General features: G+C 37.9%; 2 protein-coding genes across 32 annotated transcripts in view; one reads left to right on the top strand and one right to left on the bottom strand.

The window, feature by feature from the left end:
* The window catches only part of PMS1 (PMS1 homolog 1, mismatch repair system component), a 90827-nt gene extending 79805 nt beyond the window's left edge, over window positions 1-11022 (bottom strand). For 5 of the 30 annotated variants that reach the window (XM_014344033.4, XM_063595483.1, XM_063595481.1 and 2 more), the window contains exons 1-3: window positions 10180-10314; window positions 9300-9425; window positions 2872-3023 (exon numbers count right to left, since the gene is read on the bottom strand). In XM_014344033.4, coding sequence (XP_014199519.3) covers window positions 2872-3003 — 132 coding nt within the window. In that variant the 5' untranslated portion in view covers window positions 3004-3023; window positions 9300-9425; window positions 10180-10314. Of the gene's footprint in view, window positions 1-2871; window positions 3024-9299; window positions 9426-10002 lie in introns of all 30 variants that reach the window. The other 25 variants (XR_010109526.1, XM_003825270.6, XM_057301455.2 and 22 more) reach the window with 15 other exon arrangements.
* ORMDL1 (ORMDL sphingolipid biosynthesis regulator 1) lies at window positions 10275-24461 on the top strand. Of its 2 annotated transcripts, XM_008950592.5 has the most exons (5): window positions 10345-10498; window positions 11650-11759; window positions 12171-12351; window positions 19057-19208; window positions 22867-24461. In XM_008950592.5, exons 3-5 carry the CDS (start codon window positions 12178-12180, stop codon window positions 23000-23002), a joined length of 462 nt encoding a protein of 153 aa, XP_008948840.1. In that variant the 5' UTR covers window positions 10345-10498; window positions 11650-11759; window positions 12171-12177; the 3' UTR covers window positions 23003-24461. The 2 variants fall into 2 exon arrangements, with proteins under 2 accessions (XP_008948839.1, XP_008948840.1); XM_008950591.5 differs by lacking the exon at window positions 11650-11759 and having other exon boundaries at window positions 10275-10498.
* The last annotated feature ends 276 nt before the right edge of the window (window positions 24462-24737 follow it).

Raw genomic sequence — 24737 nt, 5'->3', positions numbered from 1 at the left:
TGTGAGCCATCATATCAGATGAAAATTTTTTCAAAATCTCAATTCATAGCTTAGTTTTATATTCTTATACTAAAAATATACATATATAACAAAAACAAAATTTAAATTCCCATAGTGATCATACTTTCTATGAACACCATATTCTAAATTTGGTAGCCAACTTCCATAATAAATAAGTCTGACTTTACTCCACAAAGTCTTATGTGTATGACCACAGATGCAAGTTACAAAGGGGGAAAAAAAATCTTTCTATAATTATACTGACTCTGGTATTTAAAATAAAATCACGTCTTTTTAATAACCTAAAATGATATAATACTGTATATGTCAGCAATTTTTAGATAAATTAGATATACAAAACATTGGAGAGAGATGCCTAAGATTTTGTTCCTCACACCTCTCTCAATCTAAAATTCAGTTTGGCTGGGCACAGTGGCTCATGCAAGTAATTGCAGCACTTTGGGAGGCCAAGGCAGGCAGATAATTAGAGGTCAGGAGTTTGAGACCAGCCTGGTCAACATGGTGAAACCTCGGTCACTACTAAAAATACAAAAAATTAGCTGGGCATGGTGGCACACACCTGTAATCCCAGCTACTTGGGAGGCTGAGGCAGGAGAATTGCTTGAGACCGGGAGACGGAGGTTACAGTGAGCTGAGATCGCACCACTGCACTTCAGAATGGGCAACAGAATGAGACTGTCTCAAAATAAATAAATAAATGAATAAAGTTAAGTTTACATTCTGGGAACTGTCAGTCTTCTTCATTTTAAAGAAAAATCAGGCCAAGTATGGTGGCTCACACCTGTACTCCCAGCAATTTAGGAGGCTGAGATGGGTGGATCACTTGAGGTCAGCAGTTCGAGACCAGCCTGGGCAACATGGTCTCGAAACCCCGTAATAAGAACACAAAGATTTGTTTAAATGTTCAAAATAGTACCATCACGTTTAATTAATTATGAAAACATACCTAGTCAGGATAGCTATTATAGCATAAAACCATAATGAAACAGGTCTTATCATGTAGAGCCACACATTTAAGGTGTATATCTTAAAATTCTACAAAGCAAATACTGGTAAATGTCAAGAGACTAAAATTTACAGCCAGATTAAAATATTTAACTTAGTTTATACAGGACTTCTGTTGGCTTTGTAACACTGTTTTAAAAAACAGTTTTTCTTCCAGAAATATTTAAGAAAAAGATGTCTGCCTGCCAAAGATTCTTAAGTGAAGTCTGTCAGATATAACTATCTAATCCTGTTTAATTATTATCAATTACACTCTAATTAGACTGAACTGACTATATGAAATGCCTAAGAAAAACAAATTGTCTTTCTTTGGGTATAATTTAATATACTTGTTTTCTCGTTTATAAAGCTTATAGTGTATTCAAAACAGAACAGAGGTTTGATATAAAAGAATGGTTCTCAAAGTGTGTTCCATAACCCACCAGCATCAGCATCAATTAGAAATTTACTAGAAATGCAAATTCTCAGGCCCCATCTAGACTATGAAGTTGTATGACTAAGACCCAGTAACAGTTTTAACAAACATCCTAAGTTATTCTGATGCACCCAAACATCATGAGAACCACTAGCACAGAGAGAAGATCAAGAATGGGTTTTAAGAGTCAGAAAGACCTGGATTCTAGTCTTAGCTCCACTACTTACTAATTATGAGACTTTGGGAAACTTCTCAGAACATTATCTGTAAAATGGGTATAGTACGGCCGGGCACGAGTGGCTCATGCCTGTAATCCCAACACTTTGGGAGGCCGAGGTGGGCAGATCACCTGAGGTCAGGAGTTCAAGACCAGACTAGCCGACATGGCGAAACCCCATCTCTACTAAAAATACAAAAATTTGCCAGGCGTGGTAACAGGTGCCTGTAATCCCAGCTATTCAGGAGGCTGGGGCAGGAGAATTGCATGAACCGGGGAGGGAGAGTGCAGTAAGCCGAGATCGCGCCATTGCACTCCAGCCTGGGCGAAAAAGCGAGACTCTGCCTCAAAAATATAAAAAATAAATAAATAAATAAATAATAAAATGGGTATAGTAGTAGTTAAGTCACAGTGTTTTATGAGAAGTGATTTATAGAAGGGATTTTATTTTACATATATATATATATATTTGTGTCCATATACATATACATGTTTATCTCATAGAATCTTATCTGGTAGATAAGAAAAAGGTCCCTTTCCTACAAATATATTTCTATCAGCATTGTTTCTAGTTCTATAACACTAGAAATAGCATAAATATCTGATAGTTAAGAGATTTAAAAAAATGTATTCTTACATTCAATCAGATTTATTTACCTTCCTAGTACGTACTAGGTACTAGCCAGGTACAGAGGACACAAAAATGAATAAAATAGACCATATCTCTATGTGTTAGCAATTTAGAACAGGGGAACTAGTCATGGAAACTAACTGCAATAAATCATAATGAGTGATATAGGCCACATTTACCCAAATGATTTAATATACAGCACTTAAATTTTAAAATGCGAAAAAAGTAACAAGGGAAATGGTTTGAAATTAGATTAGATGGAAAAAATAAAATGCAAAAGTAAATACCTAAAACAAGGAAATATGAATAACCAATATTTGTAGAAAATACAAACATTAGATGTCTTAGGTGATGGAGACCTAAAGAACATGTTTTCTTTTATATTTCCTTTAGTGTTACTATAATGTTAATTTAAATTAAAATTTATTTTTAAGGATTTACTCTTAAGACAAAGGGTCCAATGTCCTAAGAATAATTTATTGGTGTAAAGAAATAAAATAAAGGTAAACAGTTTAAGGAGAAAATATGTGTCCAGCCCCTTTTCTTTGTCTTAAAGGTATTTGGGTTCTCAAGGACACTCACCAGTTTAACATCTACGCTTGTGGCACCAGCATCCAAGGAGTTTTCAATAAGCTCTTTTACAACACTGACCACCGAAGTGATGATCTGAGAACTTGAAAGGAGTCGAACTGTTGCCGCAGGCAATTGTTTCATTTTCGCTTTTAACAGAGCAGCTAGAAGATAAAAATGCAACTTGTAAGAATTGTTAAACATTCCTGACCAACAGGACAAATGGCAATAATAATGACAGATGATAATAGATCATCTTCACTGAGACTTACTGTATGCTACGCTCAACTGTTAGCACATACAATATTAAGTCTTCTATTTCTTCTTTTTTTTTTTTGGAGATGAAATCTCGCTGTCACCCAGGCTGGAGTGCAGTGGCGTGATCTCGACTCACTGCAACCTCTGCCTCCCAGGTTCAGCCACCCCTGCCCCAGCCTCCAGAGTAGCTGGGATTACAAGTGCCTGCCAGGACACCTGGCTAATTTTTACATTTTTAGTAGAAATGGGGTTTTGCCAAGTTGGTCAGGCTGGTCTCAAACTCCTGACCCCAACTGATCCGCCTGCCTTGGCCTCCCAAAGTACTGAGATTACAGGCGTGAGCCACCACGCCCAGCCATAAGTCTTCTATTTCTTATTATTACCCTATGAAAATAGGTGCCATTATCACCTCAATTTTATAAAACTACTGAGGCATAAAGAAATTAGAAAACTTGTCCAAGGTCATCCAGTTATTAAGAGGCAGAGCTAAGGCAAGTCCTTCAACAATTCCTCTATTGATACCTAATATATGAATACATATAAATGCCTATGAATAAAAATAACCAAAAATGGGTTCAAAAAATCCACAATATTCTGCCATAAGCACCTAAAAAAAAATAGTCCACAATAACATTAGAGGAAGAAATTGCTTTTTTTCTAATTTCTTCCAGGATTTTGTGTGACTAATTATATTCTGACTTTTCTTGCAAACTCGAACTCTGCATTTCCAACTGCCTGCTGAAATAATCACTAGCTCGAACTCCGGGTATAATTAACCAATCCCTACCCTAAACCCACAACTTTCCTACAGGAATAATCCATTCACCCTGACTCAAATCTAATCAACTCCTCAATCCTATCAATTCTTTTCTCAGTATTTCTCACATTTAGTTCCCAATATAATTTCCTAATTAGCCTCAATGACTCTTCACCTTTGGTTACCCAGTCTATACTGCCGTTTATTAAAATGATGATTACAATAAGAACAGCAACTACTACATTAAATATATAGTATGCTAAACACTTTACATATAGGATTGCATTTAAACCGCTAAACCACAGAAAGTAGGTACTATGAATAAAACATTATACTTATTATTATGGACATTTAAGAGGCTGAAAGCTGAGTAAGTAACTGGGCCCAGGTACTTTTGAGATTTTTATTTCAAATATATTTCCTTAAATGTCTGTGCCAACTACATCTTGGTCCAAACTCATTACAGTAGATCACCGAAAGCTCACAGATACTGGAATCAAGACATGCATGTTCTAAAAAGATTTCTTAAAAACAAATGCTATGGTAATAACTGAATAATGATAAGAACAATTGTGCTATAATGAGTGTAATGTTGGCTGAGAATGACCAAGTGATAATATAACTTTGGGAAGTGGATAATGACAATCAGTTATGTGCCTTACCAACAGTCTCATTTAAACATCATTAGTCATCCATACATTCTGATGAGTTATAATGTCTTTTTCAATCACTGAGCTCCTTTAGAGTTAGGATTACTGTTAATCTGAACTGGTCTCATACCAGACATGTCAGATAACTATCCTCTATATTATTCTGCCTACGACATTATTTTAATCATGTGGCTCCTCAAAGCCAATAATATAAAGCTCAAATCTCTAAGTTGGCATTTGAGGTCCTTTATAGATCCAACCTGCAGATCCAAAATCTCTGTTGGTAACTGGAAATCCTTTGTTCAAACAAACGAAAAATCCAAAAACATCTTATGGAAATTCCATCTGTAAAGCATGCAGGGAGGGGGGTGCTTTTTGCATCTTATTGCCTAATTTCAGAAAAGATTACAGGAAAATAAGCACAAGCTTGACAACATGCAATTCCTCTGCAGAATCAAGATTTTATTGGACAAAAAAAAATGGAGGTTGGGGGTGGACTCAAGGTACTTTGTTTCCCATGACTAGTTACATGCTCCTATGATGATTTAATCCTATGCAATCTAGGTGCAAATAAAATAGCAACACCGAAAACAAACACAACAAAAAGTCATCAGTTTAGGATTATTTCTCAGGCAGCATAAGACAAAGACATGTAAAGAAAGACTCAGTAATTGAGTAGGAAATGGAGTACAGGCACTATAACAATTACACAGGAGTTTAAGGAATGCACTTCTGGGAAGAGGCCGACATATTGGGTTCTGAGAGTGTTAACTGATCACAGTTCATAAATACAGTATATTTTGCTATATACAAGGCAAAGGTGATTGGCACAATGAAAAAAATGTAACAGACCAGAGCCTATAAAATAGGTATTGGGGGTTCACCTTTATTACACATAAACTCAGCAAATCACTGAAATCCCTCCATAAATCAATTCATCATCTGTAAAGATGGAGCTAATACCTCACTGGTTTACTGTGAAGAATCAAATAAGGAAGTATATATAAAGTGTTGTTCTACAAATGATAAGGCCTTATAAAATGTAGAGTATTATAATAAGAGATCATTATGTAAAGGAATGCTGGGAATTCTTTTTAAATACTAACTACCCTCTAATTAATCAATATATTTGATTTAGTTTTGGGGTACACAGTTCTCAGGAGAGCAGCTGTGAACAACTACCTTTCAATAGTTGTTTTTGTTGTTCTCAACAGCTGGGAGGCTTTCCTGTCCCAATCAAGCATGGAAACAGTGGACTATAGGCTACTCCATCATCATAACATTCACACAAATTAGTGCTGTCACAAGCAAAAGGCACCTCTGCACTTTTCCAAAGCTTCAGAATTACCTCGATCTAAGGGACAGATCTGCACTGTCCAATATGGTAGCCATTAGTCATATGCAGCTTACTGAACACTAGAGCACTAGAAACGTGGTTAGTCCAAATTGAGATGTGCTAATACACACTCAATTTCCAACTCAGCATTAATAAAAATCATATCAATTTTTTACATTGATTATAGGATGAAATGATTTTATCCTATTTGGATACACTAGATTACATAAAATATATTATTAAAACTAACCTTTTAAAAAATCTGTTTAATGTGACTACTAGAAAATTTAAAATGATAGATGTGGCTTATAGTTCCATTGAACAGTGCTGGATAGAGCAGTGGTTAAAATGGCAGGCTCTGAAATCACACTACTTTGGTTTTATCCTAGCTCTTACACTAACAGATATGTAACACTGAGGAAATTAAACTCTCTAAAATGCAATCACCTAATCTATAAAATGGATCTAATAATGATATCATATAATTGTGGTGAGAAGTAAATAAAGTAGTATATACAAATAATGTATTACAGTGTTTGGCATATAAATGCTAAAAACATCCCAGGGTACTGGGACTAAACTGAGCTCCTCCTCTAAACCCCTAAATGAACAATCCCCCCACCTCTAACCCCTACCCCAAAGGGGCTCACACATTAGGCCTGGGTTCAAGAAGTCTTCCACCTCAGCTAGGAAATCCCAAGGATCTAAGAAAAACACTGATCAACAAAACTTTGGGGTATAAACCTAGACTGACTCCTTCTGAGCAGTCTTAATCTCATCATCTTTGTCTTGTTTCCTATAATACCTCATCTCCTACAATGCCAAATCCAAGATCTTTTTTTTCTAAATCTCTATAATTGCATCCCAATATTCCTCATTCTTCTAGTTTACTAAGATCATGGCAATTCATAGCATGAATTCTGTCACACTTTATCTACCCCATCCCATTGTGTCCTCTGGTCTTAAGATGTCTGCATCTCTTTTCATACTCTTCTTCCATGTCATGTCATCTTTCTTCTCTCCTAATTGCTACAGTCTGAATATCTGTGTCTCTACCAAATTCATAAGCATATGATATCTGTATTATCTCCATTTTATAGATTAGCTGATTGAGTTTTAGAAAGTTTAATTTCCTCAGTATCATATAGCTGTTAGTAAGAGCTAGGATAAAACCAAAGTAGCGTGATTTCAGAGCCTGCCATTTTAACCAGTACTCCATCCAGCACTGTTCAACAGAACTATAATGTACATACATCATTTAAAATTTTCTAGTACTCACATTAAAAAAGCTAAAAAAAATTAAAAAGTGAAGTTAATTTTAATTATGTATTTGGATAATCTAATATATTCAAAATATCAAATATCATTTTGTCCTATAATCAATGTAAAATAACTGTAAAGATTAAATTAATTAAATTGTACAATTAAACCTACTACATCTTTGTCCTGAACTGTAAAACTTTTTTTTTCCTGCTGTACAACTTTTGAATGTAGGAAATTATGTATTATGTATCTCTGGATGCCAGGCAGAACAATCAAATGCTTCACTCATGGCAAGCCCTTCACTTCATGAATATTAATGAAGGACCACTAAATATAATTTATCAGCATCTTTCTTATGCTAACGCAAACATTAGAAAAAGTATCCTCCTTCCCTTTATATACATAATTTCAATTGGCTTCCACACCATCCTCCAGCTCACCTGTATCTCACACTTTTTTTCTGGACTTTAGGGCCTTACTTCCATCTACCTTCTAAATATCATCATTTAGATGACCTGAAGGCAACCTAAACATAACATGTCCCAAACTGATCAGAGAATCTTTCTCTAACTTTTTTTTTTTTGAGACAGAGTTTCAGGTTTCGCTCTTGCTGCCCAGGCCGAAATGCAATGGCACAATCTCCGCTCACTGCAGCCTCCACCTCCCGGGTTCAAGCAATTCTCCTGCCTCAGCCTCCCGAGTAGCTGGGATTACAGGTGCCCGCCATCACACCTGGCTAACTTTTTGTATTTTTAGTAGAGTCAAGGTTTCACCATGTTGGCCAGGCTGGTCTCAAACTCCTGACCTCAGGTGATCAGCCCGCCTCGGCCTCCCAAAGTGCTGGGATTACAGGCGTGAGCCACCACGACCGGCCTCTAATCAACTTTCTTCCTATATTTCTTGTTTGATAATAAAAGTAATAGCCAACATGAGAATTTTATATACATTATCCTATTTAATCCTCACAACAACTCTACGTATTCTATCATCCTTTATCACCAAATAGGATTTAAAGGCATGGTAACTTGCTCAAGATCACAAAACTATTAAGTGGCAGATGCACACCTTGGCATGTTTGACTCCAAAGGCCATGCTCTCAAACACCTTCCATCCGGGCACATAAAGCAAAATTAGAAACCTTGAAGTCATCCTAGAAATTCTACTCGCTCTCTACATCCTGCCACCCAGTCAACTCTCTCCTACTATCTAAATGTTTCCCAAACTAGTCCTCTCCTCTTTGTACTGCCTCCATTCGGCCTTTCTCTCCTGAACTACTGCAATAACCACCTAATTGATATTTTGACTCGAATCTCAACCACCTATAGGGTTCTTTCTGTATTTAAATTTCATCATGTTGCTGCCCCACTTAAAATTTTTATAAAGGTTTCCAATTGCCAACCAGGTTAAGTACAAACTTCTTAACAACTGGATTTTTGCCTACTCTCCCAGTCATCCCATCGTTGCCCAAATGTGCTCTAGGGCGATCATACTGCACAGCTCGTCTTTTTTTATTTTTTATTTTTTGTGACAGAGTCTCACTTTGTTGCCCAGGCCAGAGTGCAGCGATTTTGGCTCACTGCAACCTCTGCCTCCCAGGTTCAAGCAATTCTCCTGTCCCAGCCCTGCAAGTAGCTGGGATTACAGGAGCGCACCACCACGCCCGGCTAATTTTCGTATTTTTAGTAGAGACAGGGTTTCACCATGTTGGCCAGGCTGGTCTCGAACTCCTGACCTCAGGTGATCCGCCCGCCTTGGCCTCCCAAAGTGCTGGGATTACAGGTGTGAGCCACCGTGCCCAGCCAACTCCTCTCTCTTAACATGGTGACACTCACTCCTTCCTCAGCTCACATGGTTCTCTCTCAGCTGACTTCTAATCATCCTTCCAGATTTAGTTCAGTATCAACTCTTCAAGAAAGCCTTTCTTCCCTGCTGCAGCCTCCTTTCCTTCACCTGCCAACAGATTAGGTATTCCTTCCCCTGCAGTCCCCCTCTACCTCATTTCTAATTAACCTCATCACAAGTTACTCTATTAATATGTGTTTCTGTCTGTTGCTCCTGACTCAGAGTTCTTTGAGGACAGGGGTTTTATATCAATCACACATCGCTAGCATAGCCCCTGGAATATAGCACTCTATACTATATGTGTACCAAATGGAAGGGTTTATATCGGGCTTACAAATCACAGCAAAGAATGTCTGGGAATATCAGGACAGTCAGTCTTCCATATTTGCTGGGAGGGAAAAGGAACACTTCTGAAGGAGTGCTGATGACCCGGAAAGTCAGCTAAGGACAACAGGTGTGCCTAAAAAAGAAGTAAAGATCAGAGAACTCACAGACTTTCATTAGAGAGAACACAAAGAAATCACTTATTTAAAGATCAGACTAAATCCAAAACAATTAGGTTCACAAAGCCAACAGAAATGCAAGATACATAGACATACACAGCCAACATTCTCTTAAGTCAATTTCAAAATGCTGAAAGCTATTTCGGCAATAAAAATCACAGACTTTCTGCACTGCCAAGGTGAGGGAAATTACATTTCAAAGGCGATTCCAAAAAAACCTAATCAAGACTTTCCTCAGGATCAATTTTTGGTATTCACATTTCCTTAGCATGTAATACAGGTGCCTGTCTTCGGCGTACGGATAAACCCAGAAGGCCACGAGCAAAAATCGTGATTAACTTTAAAGAGTTTAACTTGCACCCCTTGTATGACGCCACAGGATACAATACTATAAACCGCCACCCACACAAGATGAGTTACAGTTGCCATGGGTTAAATCTGCTGCCTGGAAAACAAATTTTAAGTCCTCCACCCAGAAGGGTCTGGGGAATGGGCCGCAACAAACACCAAGCCAGAACACCCGGGACCCCAGACCTGCTCAGAGAACGCGTTCCACGTGTGCGCGCCCGCAAGCCCGGCTTCGCTTCCCGCCCCGCGGGAAGCGCCCTTAGCTGCCCTATAGCGTTCGCACCCGGACCAGGACGAGTAGAGGGGACGGGGCCCTCGAGCCATCGAGGATATAATAAATACCCGTTAGTCACACCACACTACCTTCCTGCTAGCGCGAGGCAGGCAATTACCATCCACTAGCCGCAAGCAGCCAGCGTCTCACCCGATGCGCAGGCCCAACCCCGCACTCGCACCCCGCACGCACGCGCGCGGCAGAGCGGGTGCAGGGAGCGCGGCACTGAGTCTCTCCTCGCCCGGGGGCAACGTGAGATTGGCGCTGCTCGCAGCCAATCCGCTGGCAGCGAGTCTGTCCGGGAAAGCTTCCGCAAGCTGCGCAGCGCCGGGCCTGAGGGCGTGTATCCGCGGCCGTAGCAGCCGGGCTGGTCCTGCTGCGAGCTGGCGGCCCGGAGTGGGGCGGCGGGTAAGTGGGAACGAACGCGGTGGACGCTGTACAGTCGCCTTCGTCGGTAGGGAACTGCTGGCGGCCTAGGGGTCGTCCTGAGAGGGAAAAGTGGGCTCCGGCTGCATCTGCGGCGCCCTGCGTGGCCGTAAGAGCCAAGTGGCCTCAGAGGCTCGCCCCCTACGCAAATCCTCGCTGTCTTGCCAGGGTCCTGGTCCTGATGTGACGTGCGGCCGCGAGAAGGAAGGGGCGGGTTGGGGGAGGTGCTGAGGTGGTAGCAGCGGCGGCCTTTGCTGAGTTTTCTCTGGCCCAGAGCGCTCGGGCTGTCGGTCTAGCAGGGGGGACTCCCCTGAGGGGCCGCTGCGGGTCGCCCTCTTCGGAGGCACCGGCGAGGGCAGAGCCAACAGCCTCTTCACGGTCTGTAAGGTCATTGTTTGCCAGTCGTGGGCAGCGCGGCAAACCTGCTGGGAAAAGGTTTTCTGGTTGGAATAGGATGAGTACCGCACCAGCTTTGCCTTCCAGCTGAGATGTAAATTTCAGGCCTCCATCCTGTGGAACGTGGGAAAACTATCTTGAGTGTTGGCATGTTCTAAGTATGACATAATAGTTTAATGTATGATAAATCATGGGTGTTTAGACGAAAGATTTACACATATAAATTGGAGGCTTTAGCGGTCTTAGTGTAACTAACTTTTCGTCCCCTTAACCCTTGATGCCTGTTCTATGGGTCTCTAGAGCGGAAGGAGCATTATACTCCGGAAACACTTGCTGGAAGGGGTTATGAGAAATTCCTCTCTGTATGCTAACTCCGTAATACAAGCGTTTGTGTATTTTAAAATCACAGCTGTTCCAAATATAATCTAGCCTCGGTTTCCCCCTCCGTCGGATGATAGGTGTTCTTCAGGACAGTTTTATTTTAAGCAATTCTTAGCCTCAAGTAAACACCATCATTAAAAGAACTGAGAACTATTATCAATTCTTCCTTTGGAGTCCATCTTCAATGGAAAGGAGAAGGGAAAACCTTTTTTAAAAAGAAGAAAGAAAACTGAAGTTTTTGATTTGACTAGAGAAATATTCAGAAGACTCCTTATTTTCACCTAGTTTAATCACAAAATTGAGAAACAGACATTATCCCTTGACCATGTAAATTTTACACCACATTATGTCAACAGCATGTACCTTCCACATTGAGTATTCAGAAAGAAGTGATCTGAACTCTGACCATTCTTTATGGATACATTAAGTCAAATATAAGAGTCTGACTACTTGACACACTGGCTCGGTGAGTTCTGCTTTTTCTTTTTAATATAAATTTATTATGTTGGTAAATTTAGCTTTTGGCTTTTCACTTTGCTCTCATGATATAAGAAAATGTAGGTTTTCTCTTTCAGTTTGAATTTTCCTATTCAGTAAAACAACATGCTAGAAAACAAACTTTTGGAAAGGCATTGTAACTATTTTTTCAAATAGAACCATAATAACAAGTCTTGTCTTACCCTAAAGTCAAATGTTGAAGATTCTTTACTGCTGTCATCAGCATCTACAAGTAGCATATTTTGGATGGTGTTGGTGTGCTACTTCAAAATAACTAGGAAAAAATAATCCTCGCAACACAGGTACCTTGTCATGTCAGAACTGGGGGTGTTAGCTTGCCAGTTGTATCAGTGTTGATTCATTTCATTACTTCCTACAGAGAAAACATGAATGTTGGAGTTGCCCACAGTGAAGTGAATCCAAATACCCGTGTCATGAACAGCCGGGGTATGTGGCTGACATATGCATTGGGAGTTGGCTTGCTTCATATTGTCTTACTCAGCATTCCCTTCTTCAGTGTTCCTGTTGCTTGGACTTTAACAAATATTATACATAATCTGGTAAGAATTTCACATTATACTAAACACTTAAAAGTTTTAGGTTTAGTGGTTGCCGGAAATTAAGAGGAGGAAGGAATGGAAAGTTATTGCTTAATGGGTACAGAGTTTTTGGTTTTGCAAGATGAAAAGAGTTCTGGATGTGGATGGTAATGGTGATGATTGCACAACAGTATGAATGTTTTTAATACCACTCAACTGTACATTTAAAGTCCTGCACTTTGGGAGGCCAAGGCAGGCAGATCACAAGGTCAGTTCAAGACCAGCCTGGCCAACATGGTGAAACCTCATCTCTACTAAAAATACAAAAATTAGCCGGGCATGGTGGCGCATGCCTGTAGTCCCAGCTACTTGGGAGGCTGAGGCAGGAGAATCACTTGAACCTGGGAGGCAGAGGTTGCAATGAGCCGAGATCATTCCCCTGTACTCCAGCCTGGGTGACAGAGTGAGATTTCGTCTCAAAAAAAAAAAAAAAGTGTCTAAGATGGTAAACTTTATGACGTGTGTTTAAACATAGTTTTTAAAGAAGCTCAAGGTTTTGTGTTGTATACAACTTAATTTTTTTAACAGCTTTTTTGAGATATAATTCACATGCAATAAAATCCACCCATTTAAAGTGTATAGTTTAGTGGTTTTTAGTATATAAGACTTAATTTTGAAGAATTCTAATCTGGGATAGAATTTTCTTTTTTCTTTCACGCTTTATTTCAACATTGGGCCTTTTTCTAAGTAAGACTTTTTTTTTTTTCCTCATTGTATAGAATCTAGAAAATAGATCATTTTAGTTTCAATCCTTGTTAACTTATCTATCTAAATAGTGTAAGTATACTTTACTGTTTCAGTATTTAAGTTTTGAACTTAATCATCTTATGTGATTCAGGATCTTATGGTGCCTTAGCTGCTGCTTGTTACTCTTTTGTGTTAGCTCTACAGAGTATCAAAGTTTTGATTGACTGTACTGACCATATTATGCAGCCCTGGAAATTGCCTTTTACAAAAACAAAAAATCTTGACAGCGACTTTTCTTGTCTTTAATAACCCATTAAAGTAACGTGAAAAGGAGGAAATACAGTTAGTTGAGAATTTTAATTGAATCCAGTTTAGCAGTACATTTGTTGAAAGATATTTTTTAAAATGAACTTAAAGCATTAAGACAGAAAAACAGGAGAAATTGATTTTTAAAAATTAATATTTATTTTGGCCAGGCGCGGTGGCTCATGCCTGTAATCCCAGTGCTTTGGGAGGCTGAGGTGGACAGATCACTTGAGCTCAGGATTTCAAGACCAGCCTGGGCAACATGGTGAAGCCTGAAATTCTGTCTCTACAAAAAATACAAAACCTTAGCCTGGCATGGTGGCAGCACATTTATAGTCCCAGCTATTCGGGAGGCTGAGGTGGGAGAATCGCTTGAGCCTGGGAGGCGGAGGTTGCAGTGAGCCAAGATCGTGCCACTGCACTCCAGCCTGGGTGACAGTGAGACCCTGCCTCAAATAATAACAATAATATTTATTTTCTATCTTCTGGAGTATATTTGAAGTTGACTGGAGGAGGATAAGAATGATGTGCTGGTAGACATGATAAATATGTGTCCATTTAGTCCATTTTATGTGATAGACTTTGTCAGAGCAAATGATGTTTTCTTTTAAATAGTGACTTCTCTGAAATATTTTACACTAATCATCTCACTTTTGTTGAAACTTCCTTTGGCTTCTATAGGATCACTTTCACCGGCATATATTTCTGACCTTCTCTTTCTTCTTATGGGGTCTTCCTTCTCTTTTCGTCTCTTAAATATTTCTATTCCCAAGGTTCTTTTCTTCATCTCTTCTTATGCTATGTGTTCTACCTAGGTTACTTCATCTACCCATATTTTCAGTTTCTACCTGTAGAATAAGGATGCTCCTATTTATTTATATCACCAGATTACTTTGCACCTTAAACCAAACAAGTATAAATGGAACTTATCTTATTCCTGATTAGTCCCTTACCACCCACAATCTGATCCTCTGGCTTCACTACTAATCTTATCTAAAGGCCAAGCCAGACAGCTGAATGTTAATGGTAAAGCAATTAATATACAGGTTGAGCATCCCTAATCGGAAACCCAAAATAGAAAATGTTCTAAAATTCGAAACTTTTTTAGCACCAATGTGGTGCCACAAGCGGAAAATTCCATACCTGACTTCCTGACAGGTTGCAATTAAAATGCAATCAAAACTTTATTTCATGCACAAAATTATTAAAGATACTATATAAAATTATCTTTAGGCTGTGTGTGTATGATGTATATGAAACATAAATGAATTTCATGTTTAGACTTGGGCCCTGTCCCCAAGATATCTCATTATGTATATGCCGATATTCCAAAATCCAAAACAATCCAAAATCTGAAACACTTCTGCTCCAAAGCATTTTGGATAAGGAATACTCAACCTGTAATGTATAGTCCAAACAGGCTGTTTAGAGAGTAAAATGGAGCTTTGGTAATAACTACTACAAGAGAATAGGTATAATCAGAACCATCCTATGCAAACAAGAATACAAGGTCACCTAAGTCTTAGGATAACTTCTTTTCCTTTATATTCCATATCCATTTGCTCAGAGCACTGTCTTCTGCTTTACTCTCAACTTGATCCCCATACCCTCATTTTTTCCTTAAGTAAATTACTCGGATAAATCAAATGGTCTTCTTGATGCTTCTCTACCCTTCTCCATTCCAACTTGGCAGAGTGATGTTTTAAAAATGCATGTTTGCTCAAGTCATACTCTAAGTCATTCAGTGATCATCCATTGCTGTCATGGTAAAATCCAAGTTTCTTGTGTGACATAAAAGACCAGTTGATAACAGTGCAGAAACAAGGAGACTTCACCTTGTCTCAACCATCTCTAAATAGAGGCTATACACTAGCAATAAAGAAAATCTTCTTGCTCTCATTTTATTGTTTTGGCTTAAGCTTTTCTACTATATTTTCTTTTCACCTGGACCAAGTACTCTTTTGTTTTTAAGAGACTGGTGTGATCATAGCTCCTCCCACCTTAGCTTCCCAATAAATTTGAGGACTGCAGGCACATGCCGCCACACCCGGCTAATTTGTTTTTATTTTAATAGTGATAGGCTCTCACTATGTTGCCCAGGCAGGTCTTGAACTCCTGGCCTCAAGCAGTCCTTCTGCACCATCCTCCAAAAGTGCTGGGATTACAGGCATGAGCCACCATGCCCAGCCATTTTGTTTTTCTTACAGAGACAGGGTCTCACTCTGTTACCCAGGCTGGAGTGCAGTGGCATGATCATAGCTCACTGCAGCCTCGAACTCCTGGTCTCAAGTGATCCTCCTGCCTCAGCCTTCCAAGTAGCTAGGACTATAGGTGTGTGCCACCATGCTCAGCTGATTGACTGATTGAGATGGGGGTCTTGCTGTGTTACCCAGTCTAGTCTCAAACTCCTGACCTCAAGTGATCCTCCTGTCTCAGCCTCGCAAAGTATGAGTGAGCCATGGTACTCAGGGTCTACTTTTATTTTTTTTGAGATGGAGTCTCTCTGTGTCATCCAGGCTGGAGTGCAGTGGCGCAATCTTGGCTCACTGCAACCTGCACCTCCCAGGTTCAAGCAATTCTCCTGCCTCAGCATCCTGAACAGATGGGACTACAGGCATGTGCCACTACACCTGGCTAATTTTTGTATTTTTAGTACAGATGGGGTTTCAACATGTTGGCCGGGCTGGACTTGAACTCCTGACCTCAGGTGATCCACCTGCCTTGGCCTTCCAAAATGCTGGGATTACAGGTGTGAGCTACAATGCCCGGCCCAGTCTCTACTATTTTAATACCTCTCCCTCCTTCCTGCTCTGCCTGATTTCCTACAGCAAAACTGTCCCTCCAGGAATCTACACAACTCCCATGCTGCATTCTTTTATCATGTGTTTGTCATTGTTTTATAATTAGCAGTTTATCTCTTTATGTTTTAATTTTTGTATCGCTAAGAACGTATTTAAATGTTTGCTGCATAAGTTAGTCTTTTTTTTTTTTTTTTGAGACGGAGTCTCACTCTGTCACCCAGGCTGGAGTACAGTGGCACGATCTTGGCTCACTGCAACCTCCCCGTCCTGGGTTCAAGCGATTCTCCTGCCTCAGCCTCCTGAGTCGCTGGGATTACAGGTGTGCACCACCATGCCTGGCTAATTTTTGTATTTTTAGTAGAGACAGGGTTTCACCATGTTGGTCAGGCTGGTCTCGAACTCCCAACCTCAGGTGATCTGCCCGCCTCGGCCTCCCAAAGTGCAGAGCGTGAGCCACCACGGTTTAGACGCCATCCCTGTACCACCACCACCCTCTAACCGTGTTTCAAGTTGGTTGACCATGGACAAATGATTGGTAATTGACATTGTATAGAAAAGCAAACTTCTGATTTATTTGTTATTAGTTCACCACACTAAAAACTTAATTAGCCATCGGAGTTGCAATTACATGACTCCAAATTTAAGTTTCCTTTGAAGATAGCCACATTAAACCAATTAAAAATCTGAAGTACATATTGAATGCCTTTAAAAATGAGAAAATGGACCTAATTGTTACACCCGGTTAGAAAAATACAGTATATTTGCCTTTCTGAACCGTACAGTAGAAACCTACAGTGGTTGCTTTATTAAGTGCTACCTCACCCTTAGAGGTATTAATGCTTCACAGGATTCTTGGCCCAGCTTTAAAAATGAATGATTCATTTTGATTCAGTAGGTATTTAGTAAGGACTAAGCATGAGCTACATACTTTTGTTCTCTAATTCTTTTAATGGAGGAATAATAATCACAAACATTTTTACATAAAAACAATTTTAAAAATATTGGGGCAGAAGATATATGGCCAGATAAGATTTTATTATTTTTCACTGAAAAGATGTATAAAATAAACTGATATTCTAAACACTAGTTAAGTATATATGGTTTGAAGGAAATAATGAGAGGATGATTATTCTCTTATATTCTAATATCTATGTGGTCTGGAATAGATGTTCTTAACTTTTTGGGGGTCCTATACCCCTGATGATTTGAAAACATATACTTTCTGTTTTATAATTCACTTTAAAGCCCGTATGAAAATGGTTTCGTAGAGCTTACGGAATAAATATTCCTTGGCGTAATGTCATCTTCCAACATTTCTAATGTTGGAAGTGTCCAATGTCTAATGTCTTGCAGTGTCCCAGTGCTTATTCCGAGTATATTCAGGCTAATGGGAAAACAAACATCATGCAAACAACTCTAACATGATATATTGTACTGTAATCGTATTTTCAATAAAATTGTATACAACTACATAAAGAGGAGATTAATTATTACTAATGAGGTAGGTTTTTCTAAGGAATTGTTATTTGAGCTGAACCTTTAAGAATGAGGTAATGTAGTAGCATCAAGACTTTTGGCACAGCAACAAGGAACCTTTCCCTCCCCTGCCATTTGCTGAGTATTCTGATTGTACCTTTGATAGCAATTTTTGCCCTACTTTCTAGCTGTTTATGCATATTTTTTTTTCCTTATCATCTCTTAGAAGATTGAATTTTTCCAAGGCTTGGGTACATCTCATTCAATTTCATATGTGCATATATGTCCTATGTCTTGTACATATAAGCCACCTATTAAATGTTTGATGGGTTAAATCCAATTGAACATGAGTCCTTTCCTCCATAGCTTACGTGTTATTGTAGCTAAACGACTTCTGAATTGCCTACTGGAATAACTAGGAAGTAGACTAAGCCTTGAAAGGAAGGGCTTGGTTAACTTGGTATCATATAAAATTTCAAATCCCTAATTTTTCTATATAATCATTAAAAGTAGAGGTACGAAAAATGACATCACATTGTGGCGTCTAGAAGGAAAAACTTTGTGTCATGATAATATCTAGGCATTATCCTTTTACATAAAGTGCCTCAAGCAGTGATCCTGAATGAAACACTGCCTAAGAGTCTAAATGGGTATCATAATCTCAAGGAAACCAAATCTGTAGATTGGTTTTTTCTACCCTATTGATAAAAAAAATTATATGTTTAGACATATGATCTGACAGAATGGCTTTTAGTAATGTTATTTGCTTTGAGTTTTTAAAACTGACTTCAGAAGAAATGCTATTGAGGCACAATAGCGATTTAAAAAGGGAATTGAGTGGAACATTATACCTATTATATCAAACTATTTTTATTGCTTTGGAAGAGAACTATTAAGGCAAAGGCAGTCATCATATTAAATATCTCAAAACTATTTTTCCCAATAGATTTTAATCATTTTATTGTTTTCTACCACTTTGTATGTCTTTATCATTTTTTAAGTATCATCAAATTTACTAATATACCCTGAAGAAAAACCTCCTGTACATTGGGGAAAAAGTAATCCTATTTCCTAATAGGAAAAGTGTAAGAAAATCTGAATGTAAAGATATGAAGCTACCCTGATAATTATTTTTAGTTTAACGAAAAGAAATGCAAACAGGTTACTTTCAGTTGACCTTTTACCAATTCTCACTTAATAATATTTATATACCCCAGAAAGTTCTATTTTATTATAAAGAAACTGGCTACAGCCTTTCACTATTATATGAAAGCTTAAAACGAACTCAGTTAAATCATACACTCTCACAAACAGCTTGGAACCTCGTTAATGCTACTGACAAAGACTAATTTTGTATTTAATATTGATCATTTATAACCCCTTGCTTGTTTTCCAGGGGATGTACGTATTTTTGCATGCAGTGAAAGGAACACCTTTCGAAACTCCTGACCAGGGTAAAGCAAGGCTCCTAACTCATTGGGAACAACTGGACTATGGAGTACAGTTTACATCTTCACGGAAGTTTTTCACAATTTCTCCAATAATTCTGTAAGTGGCAGAAATTTTTAGGTATGAGGAGGATTGGATAAGAGGAAGATATCTTTTCATCAGATTGAATTGGAATTAGAAACATATTTTGTTGCAAACTTCTATCAATAAGTAACACCTCGGATAGAACATAAAATATGGACAAAATTTTTAACAAGTTGATAATAAACTAATTTTCACCTCAGTCAGTACATATGGAGACAATATTACATGCTAATCAGTGCACCTAGACATTTAGGATATACAGGTCAAATGTATTCCAGCTCCCGTCCTTAGGTTTCATATAAGGACACAAAATACATAATCATATTCTATATTGCATTGTCAGATTAATCTCCTTAAGCAATGATTTAGATAACCAGAAGAATTTCACTGGCCACCTATCCTATTAAGATATTCAGACTCCTTGGGAAAGAGTATGGTTTCGAAAAAAGTAGGTCAGGCTTTCATTATAGGACAGACCTGGGTGGAGTCCTATATATATCACTCAGCCAGCTTGGTTTGCTCATATATAAAATTCTAACTAGTGATACCTAATTCAATCCTAATGCTGTAAGAAATAAATGAGATAATAATCTACCTGGATAGCATGTAACCTGTATCTGGTATCTAATTTCTTTCTCCTATCTGATGTTCCGGGCCTTCCAGAAAATAGTTCTTACCTCCTTTTCCCTTGATGTAAATATTTTATCCCCACCCAACTCCTACCTGGCCTTCTAAGCAGCATTTCTTGAATATTTCATGTGTAGTCCTATTTCTGTCTTTGTTCAAATCATATCTCCTACCTGAAATGCCTCCTCCTTTTTTCCCCAGCTTTATTGAGGTATAATTGACAAATAAAAAAATGTATATATGTTTTATTTTGTCTCTCCAAAGAATTTATAAGTGCATGGATTGCTTTGAATCCCACAGTAAGTACAGTGGCCTACACATAATAGAGGTATTGCTCATATATCTTAATACTCTGTACCATCTAGCCTATACATAATAATGTCCATGATAGAGTCAGTGCAGCCTGGCATAGCACAAAAGACTTCTTGGAGGTGTTGGAAATCCTTATGCTAGAACTTACGAGAGACTAGGTTTTAGATATTTAAGTAAGGGAAGGCATTTTTCAGGTGAAAGGAATAAACTGATCATAAAATAATGGGGTTCTTTTTCCGTAATTTATAGCCCTTTGAGGAAATTTTGAATTGATTTAGTCCCATATAATATTAACCTCAAAGAAAAGTGTCAGTGTAGTCTAATAAAAATAAATGTAAGCTACATGGGAAGCTGAGGCAGGAAGATGGTTTGAGCCTAGGAGTTAAGAGGCTGCAGTGAGCTGTAGTCACACCACTGTACTCCAGTCTGGGCAACAGAGCAAGACCCGATTTATTAAATAAATAAGTGAATGAATGCGTGCATGCATGTAATAACAAAAATATTGGTTATTCAGATGGCCCTGAATTTGGATTTTGGCTCAACCCCTTTGAAGCTCTGTGACTTCTGGCCGTTTTCTTCAAAGGCTCAGTTTTCTCATCTGTAAAACATTGAGGATTGCATTATAATACATGTAAAATGCCTGACATTCGGAAGTTTTAATCACAGCTATCACACAAAAAGCCAACTGAGATGTACCTGTATACAGTGTCCATATTTCTCAAAATGTATTTTTGACCAACAGGTATGATTTCAAATATTCTGATTAAATTGCTTACTTAACTGAAGAAATAGCATTAAAGCCATCTATATAGCATTAGGACTTTTCAGTGCTTTCACATTTTCTTATTTGATTATTTGTCAGGTAGGTGTGACATGGAATGTTATTCCAGAATTTTTTTTTTTTTTTTTTTTTTGAGACAGAGTCTTGCTCTGTTGCCCAGGCCGGAGTGCAGTGGCATGATCTTGGCTCACTGCAACCTCCGCCTCCCAGGTTCAAGCGATTCTCCTGCCTCAGCCTCCCCAGTAGCTGGGACTACAGGCGTGCACCACCATGCCCAGCTACTTTTTGTATTTTTAGTAGAGATGGGGTTTCACCATGTTGACCAGGCTGGTCTTGAACTTCTCACCTCAGGTGATCCGCCTGCCTTGGCCTCCCAAAGTGCTGGGATTACAGGCGTGAGCCACCATATTCCAGATTTTTAAGTAAAGAAACAGACTCACATGCATTACCTTGTTGAAGATCTTGCACCTAGTTGGAGTTCAGAGCTCAGGTTAAACCCTAAACTACTATCTTGTAATACAGGTCTCTTTCCAATATAGCTGTTGGCAAATAAATGTTGTCACACTGAGTCCCACCTGGGTTTTGCATACCATCAGAGGATTGTCTAAGTTTTTGAAAGAGTCAAGTAATTTTCATATAATCTACACACAAAATTAGTTTTAATTAAAAGACAAAAAGGGGACATATGCTAGGTTGTAGTCAAAAGAACCCATTATAAGATTTATTATTTCTAACCTATCAGATTATAGATTAAACCTATAATGATGGTAGGAAATGAAATGAGTTTGCTAAATGCAAGTGATGTCCTATTTTGTTCAGTAAAGGAAGTATAAATTTAGTCTTCAAATATATGAAAGCAGGAAGAAAGAATTTCTGAATTGAGGAATATGGTTTACACTAGAGAAAGAATTTTCTGACTATAGTTTGCAAAATAGGTGGAAGATTGTAGAATTTCTCAATCTAGATGGTTTTAAAAATGTATAAAATTCTCTTGTGATGTTTTTTGTCATACTTGGAAGTAGCTCCTCTCTTCTAACCAAGTTACACAAGATATTTATTTTCCCTTATGAGAAACTAATGTCAGTAAAGACTATTAGAATACTTTCCTTGCGTACTGCAAAGACCTAAATAGAAACTAACTTCTTAGTTATGAACAAATAAGATATGATGTTTTATTCTTTACATCTTATCTGTATTATTCTGTTAGTAATCAGATGATGTGTCTGCACCTTGATATGATATACCTGTAGGTAAAACTAAACATTCTGGACTTGGTGATTTATGATTTTAAAGGTGCTTTTTAGGCTTGGGGCTTGTTAAAACAAATTCTCAGTTGGATATCCAAAAACATACATGCATTTGATTATTAAAAAGCAGCTGGAATGGTACAACAGTGTCTTTCAAGTTACCGGTTAAACTGGTTATAGAGCTGCTCAACTACAGTATGAAAATGAGAACATCAAAAGGGCAACCAAATATTTATTTCCTTCAAAGATAGGAATTGTACTAATGCACTAAAACCCCATTTTTTGGAGCTTTACAGTAGAGGTTCTTAACCTGTGAGTCACAAAACTTTTTGAGAATAAGATGAATGCTTTGAATCCAGATCTTTTTCAGAAACATACATGGAAATACAGAACTACACCTGTAATTACAGAGGGCATATGAACCCTAGTTTGATAAGCCTTGCTTTAAAGGATGCAGTGTGTTCTATTAAGTGTATTTAATACAATTACAGAAATGGAAAATGTGGACCTCCATTAAACAAATTTTTTAGTTCCTAATGAGATAAACTTGGGACCAAACCGATTCCTCTTGTTTTAGTGCTCAAAAATAGTTTCATTTTTAGGTATTTATGCTTTAGTGGCCTTTTTTTCTACCTTTAAAATTGTTTAAGTTCCAAGTAATTTTATTTTTGGATGTTATATATATTCTTAACTTTTATCTCTACAGATATTTTCTGGCAAGTTTCTATACGAAGTATGATCCAACTCACTTCATCCTAAACACAGCTTCTCTCCTGAGTGTACTGATTCCCAAAATGCCACAACTACATGGTGTTCGGATCTTTGGAATTAATAAGTATTGAAATGTTTTGAAACTGAAAAAAAATTTTACAGCTACTGAATTTCTTATAAGGAAGGAGTGGTTAGTAAACTGCACTGTTTCTGTGATAATGTGAAATGAGAAGTATTTACATTGTAGGGCCAATGGCTGGTCCTTCAAGTGCTGTTTTGAAGTGCAGATTTCCATTAAATGATGCCTCTGTTTAATACACCTGGTACATTTCTGAAGAGGGGCTTTATAAGCAGGCTGGGCAGGCCCAGCTTATAAGTTAAAGGGCATCACAGTGAGGGTGTAGTAGATAAATTCAAGGAAATAAGAGATTTGTAAGAAACTAGGACCAGCTTAACTTACAATGAATGGGCATTGTGTTAAGAAAAGAACATTTCCAGTCATTCAGCCGTGGTTATTTAAAGCAGACTTACATGTAAACCGGAATCCTCTCTATACAAGTTTATTAAAGATTATTTTTATTACCGTACATATTTCTCTTGTTTTATGTAAGAGGATGTATATCCTCTTGTTTTATACAAGCCAGTTCCCACTTATGAGGGTACTTTTTTGGTTTTGCTGACTTAATATTGTGTATTGGTCAATGAGGCCATTTTTACATTTATTACGTTACAGAGTTCATGGAGGTTCACCTTTGTGACTGATTGGTGATAAAAGATAGCCAAGTATCTTACAAGCAGCCTCTGAGTCAAGTGTTCTAATTTTGGAACAAAGCGGGTTTTACTGCTTTTCCAGACACAAGGCTGCTAAACCAATTAAGAAAATAATTTATTTCTTTCAAGCAACTAAAAAATATATGGTAATTTAAAGGTGTCTGCTTATTTGGTTGAACAATTTAATTGGGAAAGTTTGTCATCATTTGAAAAAGGAAATATAAAAGGAACAACCATATAGCCAACCTGTGGTCTGGCAGAAACAACGTCTCTAGCAATAGTACCAAAGTAAGTAATGGAGTCTTTTTTGGCAGGTCTGCAGTAAAAGATAACATTTTCTTTTCTTAGTCCTCCTGCTCTCAACCCCAATATTTTGCCCATTAATATTTTGCCTTTGAATATGTGGGTTTTAGTATATATAGCCCAAAATGGTAACTGTCTCCAGAACAGCAACCACATTGAATTCTTATGACTTCGGAAAGCTTCTTATAGTTGCTGACATTAATTGCAAGAAATAACTATATACTACTTTGAGAAGTAAACATGTCAAAAAAAACAAAGTTCAGATATGGGACAAAGTTTAAAAATTCAGTAACATTTATAAACAGAATTGAATGAAAAGAGTTACAGACCAACTTAAACATCAATTCGTGTCAGTAAACTGACTTTTGGGGGTAATGATCATTGTTTTGTATCTCAAAAGTATTGAGTTTAGAAATCAGTTGTATGATACTACCTTTGTATGTCTGTCTTTTCCCGTGTATTTTTAAATAACTGGTGATCTATAATTTAATAAAATTTTTCTTTGGTGTAATATTATTTCAAAAGCCCTCCAAATTTAGTCATCAAAATTAAATTGACATTTTTCAAGTTTATTTTTAAGCAACTGAATTCGTAAAATTAAAGTAACAAAAAGCATTCATTTTTCTTTATTTTAAAGTTCCTCTCAAAAGGCTTACTTTTTTTAACATACTTCAGAGATAGAAGTCTCCCTCTTATACATGCTTTCTTCACTGCTTTCTCCCGTCAATGTTTTAAAAATATTTACTCAGTAGATATTTGAAGGGCCCACTCTGTAACAGGAATTGTGTTAGG

The sequence above is a fragment of the Pan paniscus genome, chromosome 13, assembly GCF_029289425.2.
Source record: "Pan paniscus chromosome 13, NHGRI_mPanPan1-v2.0_pri, whole genome shotgun sequence".
Taxonomy (NCBI): Eukaryota; Metazoa; Chordata; class Mammalia; order Primates; family Hominidae; genus Pan; species Pan paniscus.
Note: the sequence above shows the minus strand (reverse complement) of the source record. Positions and strands in the feature narration are given on the sequence as shown.

Excerpts from the sequence above, each read along its gene's own strand:
- ORMDL1 (XM_008950591.5), top strand. The coding sequence starts at position 12,178 with ATGAATGTTGGAGTTGCCCACAGTGAAGTGAATCCAAATACCCGTGTC. Across the intron at positions 12,352-19,056 it reads CAAATATTATACATAATCTG|GGGATGTACGTATTTTTGCA; the intron begins GTAAGAATTTCA and ends CTTGTTTTCCAG. Across the intron at positions 19,209-22,866 it reads ACAATTTCTCCAATAATTCT|ATATTTTCTGGCAAGTTTCT; the intron begins GTAAGTGGCAGA and ends TTATCTCTACAG.